The sequence below is a fragment of the Mauremys mutica genome, chromosome 25 (genome assembly GCF_020497125.1).
Source record: "Mauremys mutica isolate MM-2020 ecotype Southern chromosome 25, ASM2049712v1, whole genome shotgun sequence".
NCBI classification, from domain to species: Eukaryota; Metazoa; Chordata; order Testudines; family Geoemydidae; genus Mauremys; species Mauremys mutica.
This window is the reverse complement of record NC_059096.1, coordinates 1,031,195-1,058,387: the sequence shown is the minus strand read 5'-3', so window position 1 is coordinate 1,058,387 and position 27,193 is coordinate 1,031,195. Positions and strand designations below refer to the sequence as shown.

General features: G+C 62.3%; 1 protein-coding gene across 6 annotated transcripts in view; it reads left to right on the top strand.

The window, feature by feature from the left end:
- Positions 1-3,799: 3,799 nt before the first annotated feature.
- Positions 3,800-27,193, top strand: part of WNK4 (WNK lysine deficient protein kinase 4) — a 32,796-nt gene continuing 9,402 nt past the window's right edge. Inside the window, exons 1-6 of one of the 6 annotated variants that reach the window (XM_044999810.1) lie at positions 3,800-3,934; positions 7,439-7,531; positions 21,740-21,912; positions 24,791-25,011; positions 25,266-25,423; positions 26,941-27,029. In XM_044999810.1, the coding sequence (XP_044855745.1) occupies positions 7,454-7,531; positions 21,740-21,912; positions 24,791-25,011; positions 25,266-25,423; positions 26,941-27,029 (719 nt within the window). In that variant the 5' untranslated portion in view covers positions 3,800-3,934; positions 7,439-7,453. Of the gene's footprint in view, positions 3,935-7,058; positions 7,198-7,438; positions 7,532-8,422; positions 9,065-15,062; positions 15,356-21,300; positions 21,492-21,739; positions 21,913-24,790; positions 25,012-25,265; positions 25,424-26,940; positions 27,030-27,193 lie in introns of those variants that run through there. The other 5 variants (XM_044999811.1, XM_044999808.1, XM_044999809.1 and 2 more) reach the window with 5 other exon arrangements.

Below are 27,193 nucleotides of genomic sequence, written 5' to 3'. Positions count from 1 at the left end.
GATCAAGTGTCGTTTCAGTTTGATCAATTCTGACCCCTTGTCTCTGGGGAGCCCTGAGTCTGCGCTGGCCCAGAGCTGTGTTCAGGGCTGGAATGATGCGTCTGTCTCTAACTCCAGGCTAAGGAAGAGTCAGGAGAAGAGTTACCTGGCTGGAGTTGAGGGACCTCCCTGGGTAGGTGCTTTAGGGGCCTGATTGTACATAAGATCAGGGCTGGAGCTCCAGGAGGAAAGTGACCTGTGTCACATCAGGATCTGAGAATGGGAAGCTGAGAACTCCCCCAACCACACCCATGGAAGCACATGGCTCCCTTAGTCACTATCCTTGTCAGGAGCTCAGGGATTCCTCTCTAGCAGGGGGGGGCATCACCAAGCCCCCAGCGCGCACAGAGCAGGGAGCACGTCCTGCCAGGAAGCAGCAGCATGAGGCAAGCATGACACTGCATCTTGCCTGGGTAGGCGAGTGACTCTGCTGTGGACGTGTCGTGCAGCTGGGACCTGCTTGAATTTTTCTGATCACGCACAGTTCTCCTGACATCCTGAGTCTTGTGCCATTCTGCTCCGTCAGCCTTGCGAAAGGGTTCAGATGAGCCCTGGACTTCGGGGCCTTCTCAGCAGTGGTGTTAATTTTGAGTCTCTAATGGGATCTGTCCACCCCCAAGATACACACAGCAGAGTCCAAAGCCTTCCCCATATGTACAGAGGCTGGGGCAAGCTCAGGACGCTACCCACCAGTGCCAGCCCAGCCAGATCTGTGGTTCCCCAGAGCGTGTAGTTGATTGAAATGTGAGTCCCAGTCTTGTGCAGGGGAGGCCTGGGGACCATGACCAGATGCTGAGAGGTGCTGAGTTCAGTGGGCCCTGCTCAGCCTCATTGCAGCCCCTCCGTCTCCCTGCCATGAGCTCCGAGCTCCGAGGAGAGGGGTTCTGGCAGCATGGGAGCTAATAAGCAAGACAGTGGAGTGCTCAGCGGAGCAGCGTTCCCTTTGATTAGTGACCTAATCCCCCAGGAGAGCAACAGCCCAGCTGGCAGCTGAACACATAGGAAAATAGGTTACATTGCTTGATTAGAGCGGCCCTTCAAAGAGCAGGGCTGGCACCGGCACGGGCACCAGGGGCCACGGAAATGTCACCCTGATAAGACCCCGAGTGTTGTGTACAATCCCTGAGCTCTAGGGACCAGCTCTCGATTGAGGGCTGGGAGTTTCCATTCTCAGATCACGTCAGACTCCCATGTGGTGCCCCAAGGTTAGGTCAAGAGGAGGTGGCTGGAAGGTGCCCGTCTCAGGCTGTATTGTTCCGGCCACTGTGCAGCAGCCACACCCCTTTCAGCTGTAGTGAGTTTGAGGCTGGAGTCTGAACTCCTTGGGACATCCCCAGAGGTGGCATGATGGGACAATGCCAGGGGAAGCTCCCTTTGCCCTGTCCCTCTGCCAGCATGATTTCCCCCTCATCCGCTGTGACCTCCTTGGGTGCAAGAGGGGTGGTCGTTCTCCGTGTTATCAGGGCTTGCCCCTCTGCTGAGGTGCTGGCAAGAGGCCTGACCCCCGAAGGGGCTTTTGTGATGGGGACACCTGGCTGCCAGAAGCTGAGCTGAGGTCCCCACCCGATTCAGTGCACACAGACCCCTGAGCCCTGGCAGCCGGGGTGGCTCCCAGACAGCTCCAGAGATGTCCCAGTGACTGGTGCCCCAGTGCCAGCCCTTCCCTGCAGTGTTAACACTGACATCCTGTGAGCTCTGGAGCTGACAATGTATCCCAGGAACTCAAATGCCAGGTGGGCTCCCAGTTTCCCACCTGGTCATCAAGCCTGGGCTGTGTGCAGCCTTCTAGACCCGCTCTGGATTTGGTCCCATTTCCATGCACTGGGCCAAGCCCCACAGCTTGTTTAACGACATTCACCCAGTGCTCAGTGGTGGTGTCAGTGCTGAGAGAGGAGAGGGAATCTGCTTGTCCTCTGCCTGGGGCGTCTGACAGCTGTGCCAGGGTGAGCAGCACAACTGGCCCTGCTGTGCCTGAGCCACTGGGAGGTGGCAGCAGTCCTGACCTGCGGGGTTTCTCTCGCAGAGGATAGAGTTCCTTCCCCATGTTATTTTGGAAGCAACTGGTTTGCACCAGTTGGTGCCAAGATCAATATCCTCCTCTCCCTCCCCCAGCCCTGAGCCGCATGTTCTAGTGTCCCTGTCTCTGAGCTGCAGATTATTCTCACAGGACAGCTGCAGAACAAGCCACAGGGGCTCCCCCCCCCTACCTGTGTACATCTGGCTGAGGATCCCTGGCTTTGCTAAAAGCCACCGCCAGGATGGGAGAAGAGTGAAAGCAATTACTGGCCTTCCTGAGCAGAGAACTTTATAAATCTGCCATTTGCCGCAGGAGCAGGGAAGCTGCAGCCTCATTCCTGCAGCTCTGCCGGGTCCTAGCGGGGAAGGCAAAGCTTGCACCAGGCATGCGGCTTCCTCTGGCTGCCCTTCACTGCGGGCAAACCCCCGAGTGGCTCTGTGCCCAAACAGGGGTATTTGGCAAGTGAATTCCCTGGGAAGGGAAGCCGGGCCAATGCGTATCTGAATGCTCCACCGAGCACTGCTTCCGAGAGGGAGCTGTGCGAGGGGCAGGGATAACCTACCCCCTTGTGGTGGAGCTCAAGAAAAATGTCACCTTGCGTGTGCTTACTCTGCACAGGAGCGACCATCATTCTGCCGAGCTGAGCGCCCACGTGTGTGGTGTGTCACAACGAGGCCCCCGCTCTGCCATAAGAACAGTGTTTGCCGCACTCGATCAGACCATTGGTCCAATCTGGCACCCTGGCTCTGGCTTCAGAATACAGTGACACCCTCCTCCCCTGACCTGGGCATTGCTGAGGGGGCAGTTATTCCACACAGCCATGTTTCTGCAAGCTACCTGTGCCTGTTCTCCCAGCAGCACGTGCCCCTGGGGAGCATAGGGGTGGGGTGGTTTCTTCTCCCAGCTCACACACCCATGCTACACAATTAACAATTTTCAAGCAAGGCGAAAGGGCGGGTCTCAGCAAAGGGGGTGTTGGCAGGAGAAGTTGTGCCCAATCTGCTTGGTCACTGAGCAGGGGGGAGGTGAAGCTTTCAGAAGCCCGCCAGTGTTCAGGGGATTTGCAGTTTGATCCTGGACCTATCCAGGGCTTCTGCAGAAACAAGGTTTCATTAAATGTTTCTCGACCCCTCCCCCCTACAGTTAAGGGGATTTGCAGTGCTGCACATTGACTAGTGCTGGGTTGTGAACTTTAGCCGCTGCTCCAAGGATCTGTGTATATTGTCCTGGAAATGTGGGTTTAGTGGCTTTAATCTGGGTAGAGGACACTGCTGGGCTGAAATAGTTTCTCTTATCGTTTAGTAGAAACAATCTGAGTTTAGGGGAAATAAATTAATCTAAGCTACAATTGCTTTGTACTCCTCTACCTCAATATAACACGACCTGATATAACACGAATTCGGATATAATGCGGTAAAGCAGTGCTCCGGCGGAGGCGGGGCTGCGCACTCCGGTGGATCAAAGCAAGTTCGATATAACGCGGTAAGATTTTTTGGCTCCCAAGGACAGTGTTATAGCGAAGTAGAGGTGTATTGTGTGTCAATGGCTCCACGGAGCTGTTAAACAAATGGAGCGCACCCCCCAATTTAAACGTAAAGGCAACAGGCGCTTGTCCGTGTGCGAGATAAGGGCTGCTGGTCCCGACCATACACTCGTTAATAGCTCATAGCTTAATGTCTTTATTACACACTCTCTCTGCTATTTTCACCAGTAGCTAAAGCAGAGCTGGCTGCCATGCTGAGGCTCCAGACAGACACAAGGGCCCGATACCTTGAATCACAGCTGCATAAAGCAGGAGTCGGTTCCGGCAACTTGCAAGAGAGAGGTAGCTGCTGCTTTCCAGTAAACATGATGCTCTGAAGCCTCAGGTTAAAAGCGGTAAGTAAATGACTAGAACAAGCACTTTGCTACAGCACAATTACACCTGCGTCACCCTGCTGCCTGAGTCATTTCACACCATACTGGAGAGTGGACTGCAGGGAGCAAGCCTGGGAGGGCCAGGAGCTAGCTGGGACCCAATCTGACTTTCCCAGCTCTAGAAGGAGAGGAGAGGCATAAATTAAGCTCCCTGTAAAGGATCTGGTCTGATCAGGGCCGGCCCTAGACCAAATGGCGCCCTAGGTGAGGAGCATCTTCAGTGCTCCCCTCCCCCATTTGTTAAACTTTTGAATACCTTATTTTTTATTGCATTTGTAGCCCATTTCATGAGTTGGATGCATGATTTATCCTTCTCCCATAAGATGATAAATTTGCACGACAGGATCTGTACATCTATTTATTCATGCCATATGTAAGCACATAAAAGTAATTTGCTTCCTCTAAATTTATAGAAACTTTTTAATTTTAAGAGTAACTGAAATGTACTAACGTCAAGAAATTGAACTGTGCGCCAACATTGGGTGGACATAACAACATAAGAACAGCAAAGAATCCTGTGGCACCTTATAGACTAACAGACGTTTTGTAGCATGAGCTTTCGTGGGTGAATACCCACTTCTTCAGATGCAAGTGAAGATGTCTTGCATCTGAAGAAGTGGGTATTCACCCACGAAAGCTCATGCTACAAAACGTCTGTTAGTCTATAAGGTGCCACGGGATTCTTTGCTGCTTTTACAGAACCAGACTAACACGGCTACCCCTCTGATACTTAACATAAGAACAGCCAGACTGGGTCAGATCAAAGGTCTATCTAGCCCAGTATCCTGTCTTCCGACAGTGGCCAATGCCAGGTGTCCCAGAGGGAATAAACAGAACAGGTAATTATCAAGTGATCCATCCTCTGTCACCCATTCCCAGCTTCTGGCAAAACCAGTATTAAGTAGTATTCCAGTAGGTGACAGCCTGAGAATGTTAACCCTAGTCCTTTAGTGCCAAAGGTCGCTTTTCCCGTCTTTGCCCTTGTGAACTGAAGCAGTGTCAGATCCAAAGACAGGCCGATGGCACTTTCAAGCGCTCAAATAGCAAGCGATGTCAGTCTCTCATTAGCCATCATCCATCAAAGATATGTTTTAATGAGCCTAAGCTTTGAAAAGCTGCACTCACCACTCCTGACTGTCACTGGCAGTGTGAGCAGAATCCTCAAAGCTATCCACACATTAGGAAAAGTGTCCTCCAGCTCTGCATCATGCATGAACTGGAGAACTTGGAGTGGAAAGTGCTTCCTGTGTGGCAAAATGGGATGGCTGTTGTCCAATTCGACATAGAGGTCTTTAGCATTGATGTTCAAACACTCCCCGTGTGTCAGCGTCCAGTGAAGGTCCAGTGAATTGTTCAAGAATCTTTTCCTGTCCACCGGCAGCGTACTACGGTCATACAACCCTCCCCCCCCCCAGTCTTTTCATGGTGCTTCATTTGTCCGAAGCTTTCTTCAATGGACACTCAAGCAGTGTCAATGAGCGAGCAAAAAAACTCCCTCATGAATTTTTCTTCCAAGCTTCCCATCAGCTCATCTCTGCTCTCGTAACCAAGCTGTCTCTTCTTCTGATGAATACAAGGTTCCTTGAAGACAGGCTCGACTCCTCAGTTTTCCACCATTTCTTTGGCACTAGTGATGGCATCTTTAAATCTGTTGTCTCTGTAGGCCACAATGAAATCAAGACAGCTTCTCATCAAGGTTGCAATGTCCATCAATTGAGTTTGTAATGCCTTGCTTGCAACATTTTCTTGGAACAGGATATTGGGCCAAACCACAATTGAGACCAAAAATTTGAAGTCAGTGATCTGGTTTGCCAGGCTTTGCGCCTCATGTTGGATTCTGGCCTTGGCTTTACTCAACTGCACCGGTTCCACCAGGATGTCATAAACCTCAGTCACTTGGTACCTCAATGGCCTTATGCTGTCCATGTGGCTCTCCCAGCGAGTGTCACTTAGTGGTTTCAGGGTTAGATTTGTAACAATGTCCGTGAGGATCTTCTACCTGATAGATTATGCTGAAAACAGGGAATATATCCTTTGCAGTTGTCCAGAGAGAGAGATTGAATCTAAAGATGATGCTGTGTCTGACACAACTAGGTTGAAGGAATGGCAGCCACAGCTCTTTCTGTCATCACGCAAGGCTGATTCTTCCTTATCCTTTCTCTCCTTTTCATGTAAGCCTGATTTTTCTGTATTACTCCGCTTGTCATGTGAGCCACACTCTTCTTCATGCCGCCAGGAAACCTGGACGATTCTCCATCACTTTCCTCACCTTTCCATTCCTTATCTTCAACTAAATCTGCTAATTCCTTACTAACGGGAAATCTGTCATTTACGCTTCACTCCTCAATTTCTTCTGTATTGGGACAATCGCTACTTCCTAAAGCCCTGTGTGCTGTTCTGTTTCACAATTTTCCCATCAAATTTGCCCCTTGCTGCAAACTAGATTGCAATTGTGCTTTTCACTTCCTATACTGAGATCCTGAAGGCTTCTTCCAGGGCATCTTTTATTTCCTATGGGGGAAACAGACAGTATTGGGGAGAGCAAAAGTCCATGTTCTGCAGTCTTAGAAAGTCATCAAACAGTACGTGTTAAGCATAGCAAAAGAAGTAACAGTTTCTTTTATATTGCTGCATGGATAGGGATTCGATAGGTATTTCTGGTGTCTCATTAAATATGTCCTTTACTAGGCGCTACTTATACTCTTCAAGTCTTAAAACAAATACATTTTCACAGTTGCAAAATAAAGCAAGGTTCACAATATTGCAGCTGGGCTTTCACTTCACTCTTGTATCTCACTGACTGACTGGCGACGCCACGCCCCTTAAATACCCGGGAGGGCCGGGCTGACAACGTTCTCGGAGGTTCGAGGAAAGTGTAGTTCTCAGAAAGTCTGGAAGGTTCCACAAGATTCTACAAAAGTCCAGAACATTCTAGGAGGTTAGTGAAAAATGAATCCACGCACGGACTACCTGGAACATTTTACTTCAAACATTCTATTTTCCCTTTTGTCACTAACAACAAAAACAGCCCCCCAAGCCCGGCACGCCCCAAGTCTATGTGGTTGCCTGCACCTAAATCTGGCCCCGGTTCTGATCACTGCGCTGTGACAGCGCATGGCTGGCTCTCTCTCCCTACTCCCCTCACTGAGCACTGGAGAGTTACAGGCTCAGCAGAATAACGTGCAGCCAAGTGAGGAAGACGTGACCAGTGGGGACTCACACAGGTTAATTCTCCTGTTTCCCTGCAGCATCAGCATTTTAGGGGGTGCTTCCTTGGTGTGGGGGTGTCTGGGTTTGTGGATCAAGAGTCTCCAGCAGGAACACCCTCCCCAAGTGCGCTGCAGAATAGACAGCAGAGGAAGGACCCCTGTATAGCAAATGGCTCTGCACTGCATACAGGAAGGAACTCATGCCATAGCAGGACAGACCATCTATGAGAATAACAACAGCACTTGTCATCCACAGATTTCAAAACACTTTATGAAGGAGAATCAGCAACATCACCCCCATGGGACAGACAGGGAAACTGAGGCCCAGAGAAGCAGCGATTTGCCAAAGGTCAGTGGCAGAGTCATGAACGGAACGAGCCCCAATGCAGCGCCCTGGACTCCCCAATCTAGGCCAGTCTCCTGCCTCTCCCAGACATCAATGCTGGGAGGGAAGGATTTGGTCATTAGTTTTGTGCCCTGGTCTGACGTCACCCCGTGATGTGGGTCTGTCCTTTAGCTGGGGGCAGAAGGCAGCCGGCCCACAGGGCTCATTAGCCACAGTGACCCGAGAGGTCTTTGTGCCCAAGTGCTCCCATCTCAGTGTCAGTCTTTCTGCGAGGAGGATCCGTCTCTTTGGGCTTTGCCATCCCAATATTTGGGGCTTTCCTTCGGTCAGAGCAGTGCCCCCGGAGCCCTCTTGGGACCAAGGCCCTGCTGTGCTAGGGGCTGTACAAAGAACAAAGGCAGGCCCTGCCCCGTGTGGGTCTGGACAGGAGGCCGGGGCCATGCAGAGGCAGCACCCATCGCGTGGCCCGGAACAGCGGGCTAAGGGGGTGGGGGTGAGCACTGGAGCGGGGCGCACAGGGTCAGGCTGGCTGGCCAGGCTCCTCCCCGGGCTGCACAGGCTGCTCGTTCTGGCTCGGTGACACTGTTATTGTAGGGTTGCTCCCGGAGCTGCCCCTCCGGACGGCGGGGGGGAGGCTCTGAACTGTCCCAGCCTCACCAACACCTGCATCCTCCTGATGGTGGGGAGCAGAGCTGGGGGGTGAGTGTGGAGCCCCGGGCGGGCCTTGCCCCCAGTCTGGGCTGGCCCGGGGGGAGCTGCCCGAGCAGGCGCCGAGCCTGCTGCTCACCCCGCTCTCCTGCCGGCGGGGGCGGGCCGGGGGCGTGCGCTGCGCCCGGGGAGGGGGAGGCGCCAGGCGGGCGGAGCTCGGCTCCGGGCAGCCCAGGGCCGGCGCCGCACAGCGGCTCCCAGTCCGGGCTCGGTGGCTGCTGCGCCTCCAGGTGCGAAGCGGGGAGCCCGCCTGGCCCCGGGCGCGGACCCCCCCGCACCCCCATGCTGATGCTCCACGTGGCCGGGCCCCCCGCGGCCGGAGCCATGTCCCAGACCGAGGTGGATCTGTCCGGCTGCGGCATCGCCCTGGAGCCGGGGACCCCCGGCCGGGCAGCTCCGCTCCGCAGCCGGGGGCGCGAGAGCCGCCGCGGCTCCTACAGGTTCAACCGGCGGAGCTCGGCCGAGCTGGAGCGGCTGGGCTACGAGGGGCCCCCGGGGTCCGGCCCGGCCGGGGCGCAGGAGGCGCGCGGGGACCCCCGGGCTCTCCAAGGCGCAGAGCCCGCGGCGCGCTCCGGCTCGGGCAGCGAGAGCGGCGGCCAGACGCCCTCGCCGCCGCCCCCCGGCCGGGTCTCCCCGCGCGGCGCCCCCCCGGACGAGAGCCGCCGGGCGCAGGAGGAGAACGAGGAGATCGAGACGCGCGCCGTGGCCACCTCCCCGGACGGCCGGTTCCTCAAGTTCGACATCGAGATCGGCCGCGGCTCCTTCAAGACGGTGTACAAAGGGCTGGACACCGAGACCACCGTGGAGGTGGCCTGGTGCGAGCTGCAGGTGGGTGCGGGCCCCGGGCCGGGAGGTTCTCCGGGGCAGGGGCGTGGGGGAGCGGAGAGCCGCGGAACCAAACTGTAAACCCTGGACAGGATGGACAGCACCCCCGGTTCCAGCGCTGCGCCCTCAGGTGGGTCCCCGGGCGGCTGCTCTGCAGGGGTCACTGCTGCACAGGCTGGGGGAGGGCGGGGTGCTGCAGAGCCAGAACCCCCAGTCCCTGGGCACCACTTGCCTGTGGCGGGGGTGGGGGAGAATGGGGGGGTCGGCACTGGGCTTGGAGTGGGGGCCGCGGCTCCCGGAGGTGGCTGGCTGGGCAAGGCGCAGTCCCTTGGGGAGGAGGTCCTGGCTGGGCCCTGCAATGTTCTGCAGGGTCAGGAGCCAGGGTGCCTGAGAGTGAGGAGCTGCCCTGCTGTCAGCTGGTTGGACCCTGATGTCTGACAAACTTGGGCGATCTGTCCGGGATCCTTCCCCTACGCTCCAGGGGCTCGTGGAGCAGCTCCCCAGCACGGGGTCACAGCGACTGCAGGCCTGGGGCACCTCAGTCCGTCCAGCCAGCCCAGCAGGCTGCAAGGGCCCTGCTCAGGACCCAGCGTACCAAGCCCACTCTCGGGCTGCCCCCTGCTCCCCCAAGGTTCCCAGATCAATGGGGCTCTACTTCAGGTTAATCAGACGCTGCCCCTTGGCACTCAGGCCCCAGGGGGTGGGTCAGGGGTGAGGGCTGTGGGGGAGTTTCCCCAGCCCCTGGCCTTGGATTGCTGAGCTAGGCAGGTTGGCGTGAGGAGGGACTGAGGGGTCCTGAGCTTGACCAGCAGGATGGGCCTGGGCCCTGGCTCAGTGCTTTGGCTCTGCCTGTGGTGTTGGAAGGGCTAGGACAGGCCCTTCAGCTGGGCCAGCTTTTCTGCAGGTGCCAGGTCAGTGGCTCCTTCACCAGAGGGTTTAAGAAAGTCGGGGGTTTGTGACTGGCCAGCACTTGGTCCTGACCCAAGTGTCCCTTTGAGGGTCCTGGGACTGAGCCGTGGGTCAGATTGGGCTCTCCTGGACCCCCCAAAACTGAGTTCAAGACACATCTCAGACTTCAGGTGGGGGCACGTGCAGGATGCTTCCCCCAGGTCCCTGTCCCCTCGTTTGGCTTTAGCTTCAGCCTCTTTCTTATTCCTTGGGCCTCCCACTCCCCAGACATACTTGTGATACTGCAGCAGACTGGGGAAGAAGGAGCTCCGAGAAGGTGTGGGGGGATTGGGGCCACATCTGTTCATTTCTCCGCTATCTCTGGCTCCTGCAGCCCCAGGTCTCTCCTTTCTATTAGTAGTGGCCTCCGGTGGCTGGCACGCTGGACCTGTGATTTCTCTTACGTAGGAGAGCTGGCAGCAGCAGCCACAGATACTGAATTACCGTAATTCATGGCTGTTCCCATTAATGCCATTTCTGCAGCTGGACTGCAGCAACCAAGCAACGCCTGCCCTTGCCCACCCCCAAGCATGGCTCAGATCCGTAGTGCCCATGTGCTGGCATCTTGGTGCTGTGCTAGACCTGCCATAAGAATGGCCAGACTGGGTCAGACCAAAGGTCCATCTAGCCCAGTGTCCTGTCTTCCGACAGCGGCCAATGCCAGGTGCCCCAGAGGGAGTGAGCAGAACAGGGAATCATCAAATGATCCATCCCCTGTCGCCCATTCCCAGCTTCTGGCATGTTGGGCCCTGGTGTGAAATGCTCCCAGCATCTTGCTGCCCAGCTGCTCTGGGCTCCTCACAGCTCAGTTCTGCATCAGTTGCAGCTTCCTGCATGGCTCATTCTCCTCACTTGGCGATGGCAGCGCCTGCAGCATGGTAGTGCCATGCATGCCAATCCCTGCCCCATAGATCTTGTAGTTGTGTATCAGGTCTTCGGTGCCAAGGTACAGGTTAAGTGCCAGGCTCTGGGCTTCCTTTTCTGCACGCGCTGCCCCGCCCATCAGAGGGGCTGCTTCAAATGCCAGCCTCGCCCCCATTGCCAGTTGTGTGCTGTGTTCTGCAGAACTGGCCCCTTCAGGTTCTGGTTTCGGGGCACTGCTGGCAGGTGTTGGAGGTGCCTCTGGAGTGTAAATGGGGGCTACGATTCCTCTCAGGTTCTCCTGACAGAGGCTAGTGTGGTGCCAGTGGCTAAATCAACAGAGATTTATTTATTTACGTCTGTTAGTCTATAAGGTGCCACAGGATTCTTTGCTGCTTTTAGAGATTTATTGGTGGGCACCCGTGGCCGGTTTGTGTGATGCTGCCAGAAGCTCTGTGGTGCCCTTAGGGGCTGGCTGCAGGAGCTGCTTTAACACACCCGGACCTGGCGCTTTCTGGTCTCCTGCCAGCTGTCCCATCCCTTCCTCCTCCAACCGCAGCCTCCCTCTGCTGAGAGGGGGCTGGTTTCTCTAGCCCCCATCCTCCTTCCTGCTGCAACCAGTAGCAGGGCTGTATGGGGACTATCCCTTCCGGAGGACCCCACCTCTCCATACAACCCCTTGGGATGGGCTTCAGCTGCAGTCCAAAATCTCTGACCACCCTTGTCCTTGGGCCGGCTGGTGCAGCTGCGAGTTCCAAGTCCTTGTTTACACAGAAAAACGTGTCTTGCGAGTTTGTCTCCTGCCCCTAAAAGCAGCATGGGGCGTCGCTGTGTGTGTTGATGGCTGCGTCTCCGGGTGGGCAGAGGGACTCCTGCATGGCAGCGGGTGGTTCTGTGAGGAAGGGGCATTGTGCCCTGAGCAGCAGGCTGGCCCTTGGTGTCTGCCCACTGGAGCTTTGCTCTGTGTCCCGGAGTTTTCTCCCAAAGCTTTTCATCTTGCACACAAATCGGATGCCCCTTGGTATTAGTGGTGACGCTTCCCGGGGTCAGGCATTGAGGTCACAGTCACGCTCTCCGCGGACAGCCCCATGGTGCCTGGCTTTTCCTGTGTGTGTAATTTTTGTGTGCCTCTGTGGGTTTGTCACGTTCTGTATCCCGTATTTGGGCCGTGCCAGGCATGTGCGTCCATGGCCCGCTCGCAGCTAGCGCAGCCTGGGGGGCGTCTGGCCACCTTTCTTAGCCCCAGGTTGGTTCTCAACCCTGCTTTAGGGTTGCTGCTCCAGACTGAGTTGCCAGGCGGATCCCAGTCTCTCCACAGGCCACATCAGAGGGCGCCCGTCAGGCTGAGAGCACGTGCCGTTTGCGAGGCTGGATCTGAGGTACCCAGTAGACGTCCTGCAGGGCTGTTTGTGTTGGTCTCTCAGCCTGTCTGGCAGTGTTTGGCGTGGCCAGGCCGGCTGTCGTGGGGATGGTGCCAGACGGCTTTCCGGTGTGCTTACAAAGTGATGCTGATTGGAGTTTTGGGGGGCCTGTCTGCAGGCATCAGTGCGGAGCAGTCCCAACGGCTCTGGGTGGGCTCTGGCGGGCCAGCGGGCTGCACCTTCCCAGGAGGAGGCAGGGACCGTTGGATACAAAGTTCGGCTGCCCCTTGAGTCCCAGGAAAGAACAAGAACAGCCAGGCTGGGTCAGAGCAAGGGTCCGTCTAGCCCAGCGTCCTCTCTGCCGGCAGCGCCAGGTGCTGCAGAGGGAATGACCAGAACAGACGGTCCCTGAGCGATCCATCCCCTGTCGCCCGGTCCGAGGTTCTGTGCCAGCCCTTGCTCGGCTGCCTCTTCCAGCTCTGCCAGTGCCCCTCAGCCCCGACCCACGGCCCCCCTGCTACCCCCCCGAGAGTCCTACCAGTGCCCCTCAGCCCTGACCCACGGCCCCCCTGCTACCCGCCCCCCCGAGAGTCCTACCAGTGCCCCTCAGCCCCGACCCACGGCCCCCCTGCTACCCCCCCGAGAGTCCTACCAGTGCCCCTCAGCCCCGACCCACGGCCCCCCTGCTACCACCCCGAGAGTCCTACCAGTGCCCCTCAGCCCTGACCCACGGCCCCCCTGCTACCCCCCCCCCGAGAGTCCTACCAGTGCCCCTCAGCCCCGACCCACGGCCCCCCTGCTACCTCAACCCCCCCCGGCGCCAGAGAGCGCTACCAGTGCCCCTCGGTTAGGATTTCCTCATTCAGCATCTCTTGTCCCAAGCCCCCTGTGCGGAGCCAAGGAGCATGTGAGCAGATTTAACAAGCCTGTTTTTGAGCCCTAATCCTGCAGAGAATCAGCCGCTGTGGTACAAATATAGGAGTTCGTACCACAAATAAAAGTGGTTGTGGTTGTGCCCTTTCAGAAATAGCTTTGTCCTGCATTTGTCACACAGTTGTCATTTATTGCCTTTAAAATATAAACGGTCACTTGACCTCAGCCCTGACCTGTTATTCCAGTCCTTAGCTTCTCACACAGCAGCTCTGCCAGTGCCCCTCAGTCCCGGCCCAGAGCCCCCTGCTCCCCGAGCCCCCAGCTCTGCCGGTGCCCCTCAGTCCCGGCCCAGAGCCCCCTGCTCCCCCAGCCCCGGCTCCCCCCTTCCCCCAGCTCTGCCGGTGCCCCTCAGTCCCGGCCCAGAGCCCTCTGCTCCCCCAGCCCCGGCTCCCCCCTTCCCCCAGCTCTGCCGGTGCCCCTCAGTCCCGGCCCAGAGCCCCCTGCTCCCCCAGCCCCGGCTCCCCCCTTCCCCCAGCTCTGCCGGTGCCCCTCAGTCCTGGCCCAGAGCCCCCTGCTCCCCCAGCCCCAGCTCTGCCGGTGCCCCTCAGTCCTGGCCCAGAGCCCCCTGCTCCCCCAGCCCCGGCTCCCCCCTTCCCCCAGCTCTGCTGGTGCCCCTCAGTCCTGGCCCAGAGCCCCCTGCTCCCCCAGCCCCGGCTCCCCCCTTCCCCCAGCTCTGCTGGTGCCCCTCAGTCCTGGCCCAGAGCCCCCTGCTCCCCGAGCCCCCAGCTCTGCCGGTGCCCCTCAGTCCCGGCCCAGAGCCCCCTGCTCCCCGAGCCCCCAGCTCTGCCGGTGCCCCTCAGTCCTGGCCCAGAGCCCCCTGCTCCCCCAGCCCCGGCTCCCCCCTTCCCCCAGCTCTGCTGGTGCCCCTCAGTCCTGGCCCAGAGCCCCCTGCTCCCCCAGCCCCGGCTCCCCCCTTCCCCCAGCTCTGCCGGTGCCCCTCAGTCCTGGCCCAGAGTCCCCTGCTCCCCCCGCCCCAGCTCTGCCGGTGCCCCTCAGTCCTGGCCCAGAGCCCCCTGCTCCCCCAGCCCCGGCTCCCCCCTTCCCCCAGCTCTGCTTGTGCCCCTCAGTCCTGGCCCAGAGCCCCCTGCTCCCCGAGCCCCCAGCTCTGCCGGTGCCCCTCAGTCCTGGCCCAGAGCCCCCTGCTCCCCGAGCCCCCAGCTCTGCCGGTGCCCCTCAGTCCTGGCCCAGAGCCCCCTGGTCCCCCAGCCCCGGCTCCCCCCTTCCCCCAGCTCTGCCGGTGCCCCTCAGTCCTGGCCCAGAGCCCCCTGCTCCCCCAGCCCCGGCTCCCCCCTTCCCCCAGATCTGCCGGTGCCCCTCAGTCCTGGCCCAGAGTCCCCTGCTCCCGCTGCCCCAGCTCTGCCGGTGCCCCTCAGTCCTGGCCCAGAGCCCCCTGCTTCCCCAGCCCCGGCTCCCCCCTTCCCCCAGCTCTGCCGGTGCCCCTCAGTCCTGGCCCAGAGCCCCCTGCTCCCCGAGCCCCCAGCTCTGCCGGTGCCCCTCAGTCCTGGCCCAGAGCCCCCAGCTCCCCGAGCCCCCAGCTCTGCCGGTGCCCCTCAGTCCTGGCCCAGAGCCCCCTGCTCCCCCAGCCCCGGCTCCCCCCTGCCCCCAGCTCTGCTGGTGCCCCTCAGTCCTGGCCCAGAGCCCCCTGCTCCCCCAGCCCCGGCTCCCCCCTTCCCCCAGCTCTGCCGGTGCCCCTCAGTCCTGGCCCAGAGCCCCCTGCTCCCCCCGCCCCGGCTCTACCCCCGTCCCCCAGCTCTGCCGGTGCCCCTCAGTCCTGGCCCAGAGCCCCCTGCTCCCCCAGCCCCGGCTCCCCCCTTCCCCCAGCTCTGCCGGTGCCCCTCAGTCCCGGCCCAGAGCCCCCTTCTCCCCCAGTCCCGGCTCCACCCCCTTCCCCCAGCTCTGCCGGTGCCCCTCAGTCCCGGCCCAGAGCCCCCTGCTCCCCCAGCCCTGGGTTCCCCACACATAATAGTCTTGGCCTGACCCATTTCTGGTTTCTGAAGTCAGGTTTAAAGCAGTGTTTTTATTGACAGATGCCTGGGGGATGCTGGGAGGGGCTGGGGAAACCAGAGGCCCAAAGTGGGCCCAACTGGTAAATATTTGTTTATCATGAGCGGTTTCCTGCAGGACCCGACTCTCCCCCCTGCCGTGGGCAGTGGCATGGAGCCAAGAGCTGGAGTTGCCTGAACTGGCCAAGGTGTGTCTGCATGCGCTCTCCGTGTCCCTTCCCCAGAGCCCACGCTGCTGTGGGCGGAGCAGAGCTGAGGAAGGGGGGCTGGTGAACCCAAACTGGGCCCCCCCAGGTGGACGTGAGCCCTTCAAGGGGGCGGGGGCATCTGGGGTTGCTGTTCTGCAGTGTCTGTGGTAGTGCCCCTGCGTGCTGGGCGCATCCCAGACACTGGCACGACAGCCCTTGCTCCTGGGGCTTGTGGTCAGAGGCCGGGGGGGGGGGGGGGCTGGGCTGGGCTGGCAGGGAGAGTGTCTTGTGCTTACAGGCCTCTCTGTACTGGCCCTGCACTGCTGGGGGTCGTGTTACACCCCAGGGAGGGGGGGCAGGGGCTCTGTGCCCACATGCCCCGCTGGGAACGCAGCTCCAGGCTGTCCTAGTGGCCCTTAGGTTCAGGGCAGGTGGGTAACATCTCCTCTGGCTACTGCTCCACTGGCCCCAGGGCAGCGCCCGCCCCCCCGGCCATTCTGGGGGTGAGTCTGTGTCGCTTCCGGGTGGCAGAGCCCTGAGCCAACCTCTCCACGGGTAGCAATGCAGTGGGGGAGACCCCTCTGGCTCCAAGCTGTGCGCTGGCTGCCCAGGCAGGGCCTCAGACTGGCGCGTGCTGGGACAGTGCTGCCCCGGTGCTGTGGGACGAGGAGGGCTCTGGTCACTGCTGGCACGAGAGATCCTGTGCTCCCCGGTTACGCGGCGTGATGTGGGCACCGCTGGGGACCTTGCAGTTTCTCCCACCTCGCCCCCATTCCCTGGTCCAGACAGTACCACTCCCTCTCCTGGGGGACAGACCTCCCCTGACGTCTTGGCGCTAGCAGGGCTGTCAGTACAGGCTTGCCTGACCCTCAGGGCAGGGCTGGGTGGGTAAGGAGATGCCAGGTGCTGCTCCTTGGCTGCCTGCTGACGAAGCAGCCGTGGTGCTGCGCTGGGGGCCCCTTTCCTCCTGGCTGTGGTGGGGTTGGTGGGTTTCTGCCCCCACCAGACTGATCTGGGAGCCGCTTGTTCCAGGCCTGGTGGTTCCTGGTACATGTTGGGGCTGGTTTCTGGGGGGCTGTTGAGCTTCATGGGACCTAGGAAAACGATCTGCCCCCTGAACCCCACTAGCTGAGCAGCCGTGGGAGGGTTCGGCTCCTTGCGCCCAGGGGTGCTCTGACCGTGGGCGCCAGTCAGGAAGTGAATGGAAGAGCTGAGTTGTTTTCAGGCTCCTGTGGGATGCGAGGGGCATGCTGTAGGTACACAGAATCGCTGTACGCATGGAGGCTGGGCCTCTGCTCCCAGCCTGGGAGGAGGCGACAGCAAACAGGGAGGCTCCGTAGAGGCTGGTGCTGAACTCTTCTCCAGGCGGCAGATCTGTGCCAGCCACGCTCTTTACGGGGTTGCTGTTTCTCTGGGGCAGCAGCAAGCCGTCTCCAGCTGGAGAGGTCTGTGGGGCTGTCCCAGGCTGGGATTTATGGCTGGGTGCTATTTCAGGGCCAGGCTGCACTCGCTATGGTGGCCTGCAGAGGCTTTTAGCTATAAATGCACCATAATTATGTAAATTGGTCCCCTCTCCAGGATGCCGGGCCCTGCACAATGGGGCTTTCAGAGGCTGCTGCTCAGCTCTGCTGCCCGGGGCATCACAGAGCTGGGTCTGTAGCCAGAGCCTCATAAACACCTTCGGAGAGGAAGAAACGTGTAAAAATACCACACCGCCTCCCCCAGCTCCACCTCGGCAGGGGCCAATGAGAGCAGCAGGTCTCCCGGGCTGGCAGCGGAACCTAGCAGTGAGAGCCCGGCCGGCTCTGGCACTTGGGACTTGGTGGCTCTGGGTTGCTGAACTGCTGGTTCAGCCTCACCCGGAGGAGGCCAGCCCTGCCTTGGCAAGCGGGGGGGCTTCCATCCCAGCCTGTTAGGCGGCTCTGGCGTCTGTGACCCAGAGCATCGTACTGCTGTGCACGAGGCGGCTATTAGCAAGGTACATTGTGTCCCTGCCCTCCGGGCTGAGCAAGACGGCTGGAGCTGGGGGGTGCACTGCCCGCCCCTGCGTATGCTGAGCGGGTGCCTTGGTGGCCCTGCTCGGTGAGTGGAGCCAGGGCGTGGGCAGGGGTTGCTGCTGGCATGGCAGCGCCCTCCTGGCCTTGTTTGTTGGGCACAGGCCATCTTGGCCTTTGTGGAGCTGCTGGGGCTCCTGGCCCACAAGGTGAACTTTCACCGAACATAGTGCTGCTGAAAGGGTGCCAGGACAGAACCCAGGCATCCTGGCTCCTAGCCCCTCCCTCGCCCAGTCGTAGCCCCCACATCTCAGTGGTGATGTATCAAGAACGCTAAGCAGCATGTGCCAGCCTGGTTATTGCCCTCCTGGCATGGGGGGCACAGCACTGGAGGGCAGGCTGTGCCCTCGCGGCTCTGGGGGTGGCGCGATCCCCCCTTGCACTCTCGCACTCCATCTGGGGGAGCCTGTATGCCCTGTCCAGGCACGGGGAGCCCCTGGGGGTGACTCTTCCCTGTTCCCTCAGCAGCAGCTCGCAGGCTTGGGGAACAGAGTTCCTGAATCTGGTTACTTGTGAGCACCTTGGGAGACGTGTGGCTTCCTGGAGCCCATGCCAGCCACCTTTCCTCAGAAGACCCCTCCCCTCCCGCCTCTGGGTCTGGAAACTGGGGGTGGGGAGCTGCCTGGGGACTGTCTGGGGCTGGGATGCTCTCAGGCAACTCCCCAAGTGCTGAAGGACCAAGTGCTTCCGGCTGCTGTTTGTAATTAACTGAGGCTCAGCTGGTCCCTGACAGGTTTGCTGGGTCTCAGGTTGGTGCCACTGGATGTATTGGTTGCTGTTTCAGTTTGGGAGCACTTGTTCGAGAGAAGCCAAGGCTGGAATGGGGGGTGGCTGCAGGTCAGGACTGGGGGGCATTGGCGGAGCTGGTGGTCCTCCCGGCCTCGGCTGTACTAGCAGGGGCTGCTATGGGTCAGGACTGGCAGAGGAGCAGAGCGGGGGCTTGGAGATCAGTTCACTTGCCCTGGATCTAAAAGGTGCCATTCATTGGTCTCAGGGGGTCTCCTGCTCTGGGCTGGGCCAGGGCCCCGAACGTGGGTTTGAAAGGAGGGGATTGTGCACGGCCCCATGTGGGGCGCAGGGCAGCTGCAACCCAGCCACGGGGCCAGTTATGATGCAACAAAAACATTACGAAAGATCCCCGGGCTGATTTATGGCTCCTGCGAGCCAAGGGGCCGAGCGCACAGATCCCTGGAGCCAGCAGCTTCCAGTGTTTAGGAACGCGGCAGCCGCGAGCCGTTGGTTTCTTTGGCTGTCAGTGCAGGGATGTGGAGAGCCTGTCCCAGCCGGATCCTCCCTGCGCTCTCCCTGCTCGCTGCCTGGCACTGGGGCAGGGGGGTCAGCCCTCCACAGGCTCCTACTTGTGTCAGTTTCCCATAGGCCCTGCTCTCATTAGGGAGGGGCAGAGGGGGGTGTTTGCTGCAGCCCCCCAGGAGCAGTGTTCCCGCTCACCTGGCCCTGCCCTTCTCACTCCCAGCAGGCAGGGCCCTGCCAGGAAGCGCCGCCCGCGCGGCACATTCGGCATTTCGAGTGCAGGCCCGGAATCGATCGGGGGCCATGGATGGAGTCAGCTCTTGCTGCTCCAGGCTCATGTCATTTCATGCGCCTGCCTTAAACATACACCAAGGCAAACAGGGCTCGCAGCAGCTGCTGGCGTATCTCACCTCCACGCCAGGCCTGGCTCCCCAGTATTATCACTGGCCAGGGCCCAGTTTGCCTGGCCAAGGAGAGAGCTGTGGCCCCGTAGCGCCCTGCGGGTGGGGGAACAGGAGCTCTGGCCCCTGTCTAGGGAGAGGGTGCCACAGGCTGGGCAGTGTCTGGTGCTGGGGCAGGGGGATCAGCCCTCCACAGGCTCCTACTTGTGCCAGTTTCCCAGTTTCTCCAGATATTGCTGGGTTCTGCGAGGGCGGGAGCAGGGCAGCGACTCCAGGGCCTTGGGCACAGTTACCAGCATGCCAGCGGCCAGGCACGGGTCCTGGGGAGGGTTTGGTTTGTGGAGCACGTGACAGGAATGCATGGGGACTCCAGAGCCTGGACAGCAGGCAGGGAGAGCTGTGGGGTGGGAGGCCGGAGCCGGGGGAGGCAATGGGCGAGGGGGTGGCCCCAGATTCGCGTGGCCGTTTTTACATTGCATCATGTTTTGGAAATCCCAGGCTGCAGCCGCTCAGTTTCCTTTGGACAGATGTCCCAGGGGGTGGCTCCTTCCGTGCCCTGAGTCCCCTGGCCCCTCAAGGCAGCTGGCATGAGCCGGGGCATCTGCAGGAGCCTGGGAGCCTGTCAGGACCCCTGCTCTGTGCCCCACTGCTCCTGGGAGAGTCCCCAGCCCCTTGTGTGCTGAGCAGGAGTCATGGGGGGCAGCCCCCGCTGGTCCCCAGGGAGTTTGCCTGGCCTGTGCTGTCCCAGCAGAGCCTGTGGGCAGAGGGGAAGCTGTCCTGGCTGGTGTCAGCAGACCTGGTGAGGGGATGGAGCTGCCAGGCTGAGCCCCAGGGGGCAGGTGCCTGTGCCCTCCCTGCTGACCTTGGGCTGGGCTCCTAGTCACGGTGCTTTAAGCTTCTGTCAAAGCTCAACTTCTGCTTCCACTTTAATTAACTTGAGCAAGAGGAACATGGAAAAACCAGGTCCAGAGCCTGGCGCGCCTGTGCTGCCAACAAAGACGGCATTGAGGCTCGCATGGCCCCCTGCCATAAAGGTGCCCTGTGTCTGCACTTGCCAGCCGCCCGCCTGCTCTCTTAGAAAGCAGCAAAGCGAGGCAGCAGGAATTGTTACTCCTTGTGTACGGGTGCAAGGCTGGCCTGAGGGGCCATGCTATGCCAGGTGGAGGGGGCAGCCCTGGGCGGGCTGCCCCTGTGGCACACAAGTTCTCTCTTGGCCAGGGCATTGGCTGGCAGGAGCTGTGCTGGGGCGCTGAGCACTCCCTCCCGTCTCTTGTCACAAGTTCCCTGGGCCGTGAATTGGGACCCAACTACCAGGGCCCTGCTGAGCCGCGGGGTGTGCGGGTGGTTAGCACCTGGAGGTCACCAGGCCTTGGTCCCCCCTTGTGCAGGGGCTGGCCCCAGGACTGCTATGCTGGCGCGGAATCCCCAGTGGAAACGAGCCCCCACGCAGACGAGGTGCGTGCCCTGAGCTGGAGGCACAAAGGCAGGCTGGGTGGGCTGCTGGGGAGGAGTTGGGTTTGCCCCTCCCGTTGGATAAAGGTTTTAATCAAACCTCCGGCCCTGCATGGCCCACAGCTGCAGCAGGAGGTGCAGACACCGGTGGCTTTGTGGGTGTCACTCCAAGTCCACATGGGCGCATGCCCAGCACCGTGCGAGCGGGCAGCCTCCTCTGGGTGGGCCCACTGGGCGCGGGAGGGAGAGGGGCCCCACGCTGCCTCATCAGCCGGTGATCTGCGTCCCCGCTGGAGAATCTGAGTGCCGGGGGTGGCTTGTGTCTCACTAACACCCCAGCGTGCCGCGTGGGCACCGTGCCCCCGCCAGGCCAGCTGCTGAAATGCTGGCTCAGCCCCCTCCCCACATCCAGCAAGCAAATCCCCAGTAAGCCAAAAAGTCTCACCCCTGCCCTGTCCCTGCCAGGCCTCTCTGCTCCCTGGAAGGGGCAGGGGAGACACGTCCTTCCCTTCTGGGGGCTGGCACACGGGGGGCTTGGTTTGGCCCCGGCTCTCTCTGTGCAGAGCCCGGCTGTTTGCTGGGCAAAGGGTCCTGCCGTCCCTGCTTGCTCTCGGGGGCTGGGAGGTGAGTGAATTTCTGCTTTTGTGCCCGCAGCCGGCTGCTCTGCCCTCCCCCGACACTCCATGTCCATCCTGACCCAGATACGGGCTGTCTCTGGTGCTGATAAGCCGGGCCGGGGCGTTCTGGGGGAGTCTGGCAGCTGGGCTGCACAGCGCGTCCAGCCGGCACGATTAGCGGCTGCCAGCTCCTCAGCCCTGCGTGGGGGGGATGCTCTGCGTGGCCTTGCTGGTGCCGTGGTGCCTGGCTCCGCTCGTCTCTCCTACATGAGTAATCCTGCTGCCCTGGGCAGCGCCAGCAGTGCTCATGGGGCTGCTGTCTGTGCGTGGCACTGGGAGCTTGGCATGGCCTTGCTGCCGTGTATGTGGCTGGCAAAGGGAGCCAGGAGGATGGATAGGGGCTCCATCTCTGGGTGGGAGCATGGGGGCTCTCAGTGGCTGGGTTGGTTTGAGGGGCTCTGAGGCAGGGCTATGGGGGAGCGAGGGGGAGGCTCCGTGGCAGGGCCATGGGGCTGGCTCAGGCCAGGACCGGTCCATTGTGCCACCAGCCCCGGTGCCAGAGGGCGCCCCCCAGTGGCAACTCATGCCTCTCCTGTGGGTTCCTTGCAGACCCGGAAGCTGTCGAAGGCTGAACGGCAGCGCTTCAGCGAGGAGGTGGAGATGCTGAAGGGCCTGCAGCATCCCAATATTGTCCGCTTCTACGACTCCTGGAAGTCAGCCATCAAGGGCCAGATCTGCATCGTGTTGGTCACTGAGCTCATGACCTCGGGCACCCTGAAAACGTGAGCGGGGCTGGGCTGGGCTGGCAGGGGGGCGGGCTCCAGGTTCTGCTGGGCGGGGGTTGTGTGGCAGGCAGACGGGGGGCACTGGTGCCTGTGGGGAGAGGGGGTAGGGTCCTAGCGGGTGGCGGGGGAGGGAGCCGGGGGGTCTGGCAGGGTGGGGGTTGTGTGGCAGGTGGAGAGGAGGCACTGGGGCCTGGGGCGAGAGGGGGTAGGGTCCTAGCGGGTGGTGGGGGAGGAAGCCGGGGGGTCTGGCAGGGTGGGGGTTGTGTGGCAGGCGGAGGGGGGGCACTGGCGCCTGTGGGGAGAGGGGGTAGGGTCCTAGCGGGTGGGGGGGGAGGGAGCTGGGGGGTCTGGCAGGGTGGGGGTTGTGTGGCAGGTGGAGAGGAGGCACTGGGGCCTGTGGGGAAAGGGGGTAGGGTCCTAGCGGGTGGCGGGGGAGGGAGCTGGGGGGTCTGGCAGGGTGGGGGTTGTGTGGCAGGCGGAGGGGGGGCACTGGCGCCTGTGGGGAGGGGGGGTAGGGTCCTAGCGGGTGGCGGGGGAGGGAGCAGGGGGGTCTGGCAGGGTGGGGGTTGTGTGGCAGGTGGAGGGGGGGCACTGGGGCCTGTGGGGAGAGGGGGTAGGGTTCTAGCGGGTGGTGGGGGAGGAAGCCGGGGGGTCTGGCAGGGTGGGGGTTGTGTGGCAGGTGGAGAGGAGGCACTGGGGCCTGTGGGGAGAGGGGGTAGGGTCCTAGCGGGTGGTGGGGGAGGAAGCCGGGGGGTCTGGCAGGGTGGGGGTTGTGTGGCAGGCGGAGGGGGGGCACTGGGGCCTGTGGGGAGAGGGGGTAGGGTCCTAGCGGGTGGGGGGGGAGGGAGCAGGGGGGTCTGGCAAGGTGGGGGTTGTGTGGCAGGTGGAGAGGAGGCACTGGGGCCTGTGGGGAAAGGGGGTAGGGTCCTAGCGGGTGGCGGGGGGAGGGAGCTGGGGGGTCTGGCAGGGTGGGGGTTGTGTGGCAGGCGGAGGGGGGGCACTGGGGCCTGTGGGGAGGGGGGGTAGGGTCCTAGCGGGTGGGGGGGAGGGAGCTGGGGGGTCTGGCAGGGTGGGGGTTGTGTGGCAGGTGGAGAGGAGGCACTGGGGCCTGTGGGGAGAGGGGGTAGGGTCCTAGCGGGTGGTGGGGGAGGAAGCCGGGGGGTCTGGCAGGGTGGGGGTTGTGTGGCAGGCGGAGGGGGCGCACTGGCGCCTGTGGGGAGAGGGGGTAGGGTCCTAGCGGGTGGCGGGGGAGGGAGCTGGGGGGTCTGGCAGGGTGGGGGTTGTGTGGCAGGTGGAGAGGAGGCACTGGGGCCTGTGGGGAGAGGGGGTAGGGTCCTAGCGGGTGGCGGGGGAGGGAGCCGGGGGGTCTGGCAAGGTGGGGGTTGTGTGGCAGGTGGAGGGGGGGCACTGGGGCCTGTGGGGAGAGGGGGTAGGGTCCTAGCGGGTGGGGGGGGAGGAAGCCGGGGGGTCTGGCAAGGTGGGGGTTGTGTGGCAGGTGGAGAGGAGGCACTGGGGCCTGTGGGGAGAGGGGGTAGGGTCCTAGCGGGTGGGGGGGGAGGGAGCTGGGGGGTCTGGCAGGGTGGGGGTTGTGTGGCAGGTGGAGAGGAGGCACTGGGGCCTGTGGGGAGAGGGGGTAGGGTCCTAGCGGGTGGCGGGGGAGGGAGCTGGGGGGTCTGGCAGGGTGGGGGTTGTGTGGCAGGTGGAGAGGAGGCACTGGGGCCTGTGGGGAGAGGGGGTAGGGTCCTAGCGGGTGGGGGGGGGAGGGAGCTGGGGGGTCTGGCAGGGTGGGGGTTGTGTGGCAGGTGGAGAGGAGGCACTGGGGCCTGTGGGGAGAGGGGGGAGGGTCCTAGCGGGTGGCGGGGGAGGGAGCCGGGGGGTCTGGCAAGGTGGGGGTTGTGTGGCAGGTGGAGAGGGGGTAGGGTCCTAGCGGGTGGGGGGGGAGGGAGCTGGGGGGTCTGGCAGGGTGGGGGTTGTGTGGCAGGTGGAGAGGGGGCACTGGGGCCTGTGGGGAGGGGGGGTAGGGTCCTAGCGGGTGGCGGGGGAGGGAGCCGGGGGGTCTGGCAGGGTGGGGGTTGTGTGGCAGGTGGAGAGGGGGTAGGGTCCTAGCGGGTGGCGGGGGAGGGAGCCGGGGGGTCTGGCAGGGTGGGGGTTGTGTGGCAGGTGGAGAGGAGGCACTGGGGCCTGTGGGGAGAGGGGGTAGGGTCCTAGCGGGTGGCGGGGGAGGGAGCCGGGGGGTCTGGCAAGGTGGGGGTTGTGTGGCAGGTGGAGAGGGGGTAGGGTCCTAGCGGGTGGCGGGGGAGGGAGCCGGGGGGTCTGGCAGGGTGGGGGTTGTGTGGCAGGTGGAGAGGGGGTAGGGTCCTAGCGGGTGGGGGGGACCCTGTCTGGCCTGCGTGTCACCGCTGTGGTTGCTGGCACCGCGAGCTTGGCCAGCATGTGGGCCAGGTGCATTCCAAGCCGCCCCTGCCTGGCGTGAAGGGGCCCGGGCAGGATCCGGGCAGAGCTCGCAGCTCCTCTCGGCCAAGCTGGGCTGTGAACTGGTGGGGGTGCTGGGGCCAAGCCCAGGGCCTGCCAGGCGCTCTGTGAGGTCCCTCTGCTCAGGAAGCAGCTGTCAGTGCGTCCCGGGCGCCCTTACCTCGCCGTGCTGCGCTGCACCAGGCAGCTCCGGCTGCTCGCCGTTCCTAGGCCCGTGCTTGGCCCTTGGCACTACAGAGCCGCCCGTTCCTGCGGAGCCCGCTGTGTGTGCTGCCTGGGTGAGGAGAGTCTCCACACAGCCTGCGCCGGGACCCTGCTGCCCAGCTCCGTGCAGCTTGGGTGGCGCCTGGCCGGGGGGAGCCGCTGGAGTCGCCCCCTCATGTCGCCCGTGTCGCCCTCGCAGCTACCTGAAGCGCTTCAAGGAGATGAAGCTGAAGGTCCTGCAGCGCTGGAGCCGGCAGATCCTCAAGGGGCTGCACTTCCTGCACACGCGCTCGCCCCCCATCATCCATCGCGACCTCAAGTGCGACAACATCTTCATCACGGGCCCCACCGGCTCCGTCAAGATCGGGGACCTGGGCCTGGCCACGCTCAAGCGGGCCTCCTTCGCCAAGAGCGTCATAGGTACCGGGCTGGGCGCGCGAGCAGCCGGGCCCCTCGGGCGGGTCCCCGGGATGGCCTGGCTGAGGGGCCACTCACGGTCCGGGGGGCGCCCTCTGCCATGGGACCCCTGGGGTGGCCAACGCCAGCCTGGCACTGCTGAGATGAGTCGGGGAGCGCAGCCTCCCCTGCAGCCAGCCCCCCACCCTAGGCCAGCAGGGTGTGGCTAGCCAGCCCCAAGGAGCAGCTTGGCGCTGAGTTGTCTCCTGCGCCCCCAGGCACCCCGGAGTTCATGGCCCCCGAGATGTACGAGGAGAAGTACGACGAGGCGGTGGATGTCTACGCCTTCGGCATGTGCATGCTGGAGATGGCCACCTCGGAATACCCCTACTCAGAGTGCCAGAACGCCGCCCAGATCTACCGCAAGGTCACCTCGGTGAGTGGCTTTGTCTGCGCCTCGATGCGGGGACCCCCCTACCAGCACCGCTCTGCCAGGGAAACCGCTCCCCTGCCGGAGCCACTCTGGGGGCCTGGGGACCCCCCTCTCCCCCGCTGGCACTGCCCTCCCAGGGAAACCACTCCCCTGCCGGAGCCACTCTGGGGGCCTGGGGACCCCCTGCTGGCACTGCCCTGCCAGGGAAACCGCTCCCCTGCCGGAGCCACTCTGGGGGCCTGGGGACCCCCTGCTGGCACTGCCCTGCCAGGGAAACCACTCCCCTGCCGGAGCCACTCTGGGGGCCTGGGGACCCCCCTTCCCCCCCACCAGCACCGCTCTGCCAGGGAAACCGCTCCCCTGCCGGAGCCACTCTGGGGGCCTGGGGACCCCCCTTCCCGCCCACCAGCACCACCCTGCCAGGGAAACCGCTCCCCTGCTGGAGCCACTCTGGGGGCCTGGGGATCCCCCTTCCCCCCCACCAGCACCGCTCTGCCAGGGAAACCGCTCCCCTGCCTGAACCACTCTGGGGGACTGGGGACACCCCTCCCCCTGCCGCTCAGCCAAGGAACCTCCACCCCTGCCAGAGCCACTCTAGGGGCCGGGGGACCCCCCCCCCACTGGCACTGCTTGGGGACCCCTCTCTCCCCCTTCCTCCCCCCGGAGCTGCTCAACCCCAGCCTGGTCCTTAACTAAGACACTCCCTCCTTCCTGAGGCTGCTCTGGGAGCAGCTCCACACCTAGACACTGGGGCAGAGGTGCCCAGGACAGCCGCTAGCCACTGCTGAGCTCTTGGGTCCCTTGGCTGGGGACAGAAGGGGGAGCCGCTCGGGGCTCCCCTGGATGCTCTTGCAGGCGGGTCCCATTCCCCCATAGCTGTGCCTCCCGGCTGCCCCCTGCTCTGCTCCCCGCAGCAGGTTTCGGCCTGGCGGAGGCCGCGTGGCTGTCCACGTGCTGCTCCCTGGCGTGCCGGGACCTGGGAGCAGCAGCCTCCAGCGTTAATGGAGTGGAACCAGGAAGCTGTTTGTGAACCTGGTCTGCTCCGCTGCCCTGGGCCAGCCCGCAGCCTTAACGACCCCGAGCCGGCCAGATCCAGTGCGGTGCCAGTTTGCTCCATGACCTCCCGTCACCCAGAACTGCTCTGCCCCCTCGCTCAGGGCAGGGAGGGGCATGGCCAGGGAAGCTGGTCTGCACTGGGCTCTGCCTGGCCCGTCAGGGACTGGTGCTGGGTGGTTCCGCTCACTCTGAGCCACTGGCTCTCGCCTGCCTGAATCGGGGTCTCTGTCCTCCTGGCCCCTCCCTGCGGGGTCCCTTCCACACTCAACTTGCGGGGACTGGGAGTCAGGTCCCAGGAGCCAGAGGGCAGCCCCAGATGTCACTTGCTCGCAGGGCCAGTCTCACCTCAGTCCGGCCCCCTGCACGTTCAGGGACGTCTGCTCGCAGCGCTGCAGAGGGTGTCACAGCTGCTCGGGCACAGCCTGGCCTGGGACCTGCCTGACTGTCGGGATGTCTCCCTGCAGGGCATGAAACCCAACAGCTTCTACAAGGTGAAGGTGCCAGAGCTGAAGGAAATCATTGAGGGCTGCATCCGCATGAACAAGGCTGAGAGGTGGGCGTGGCAGGGCAGGAGCGTGGGGCCACGCGGCTTGGTGGGGCCGGTGGGGCAGGGATGGGGGGCTGCAGGCCTCTAGGGTGGAGGGGGCTGGCCGGGTTGGGCTGGCGGCCCGGGTTCCAGATGAGCTAGGGCGCCCTGGTGCCGGCTCTGTCCCGTGG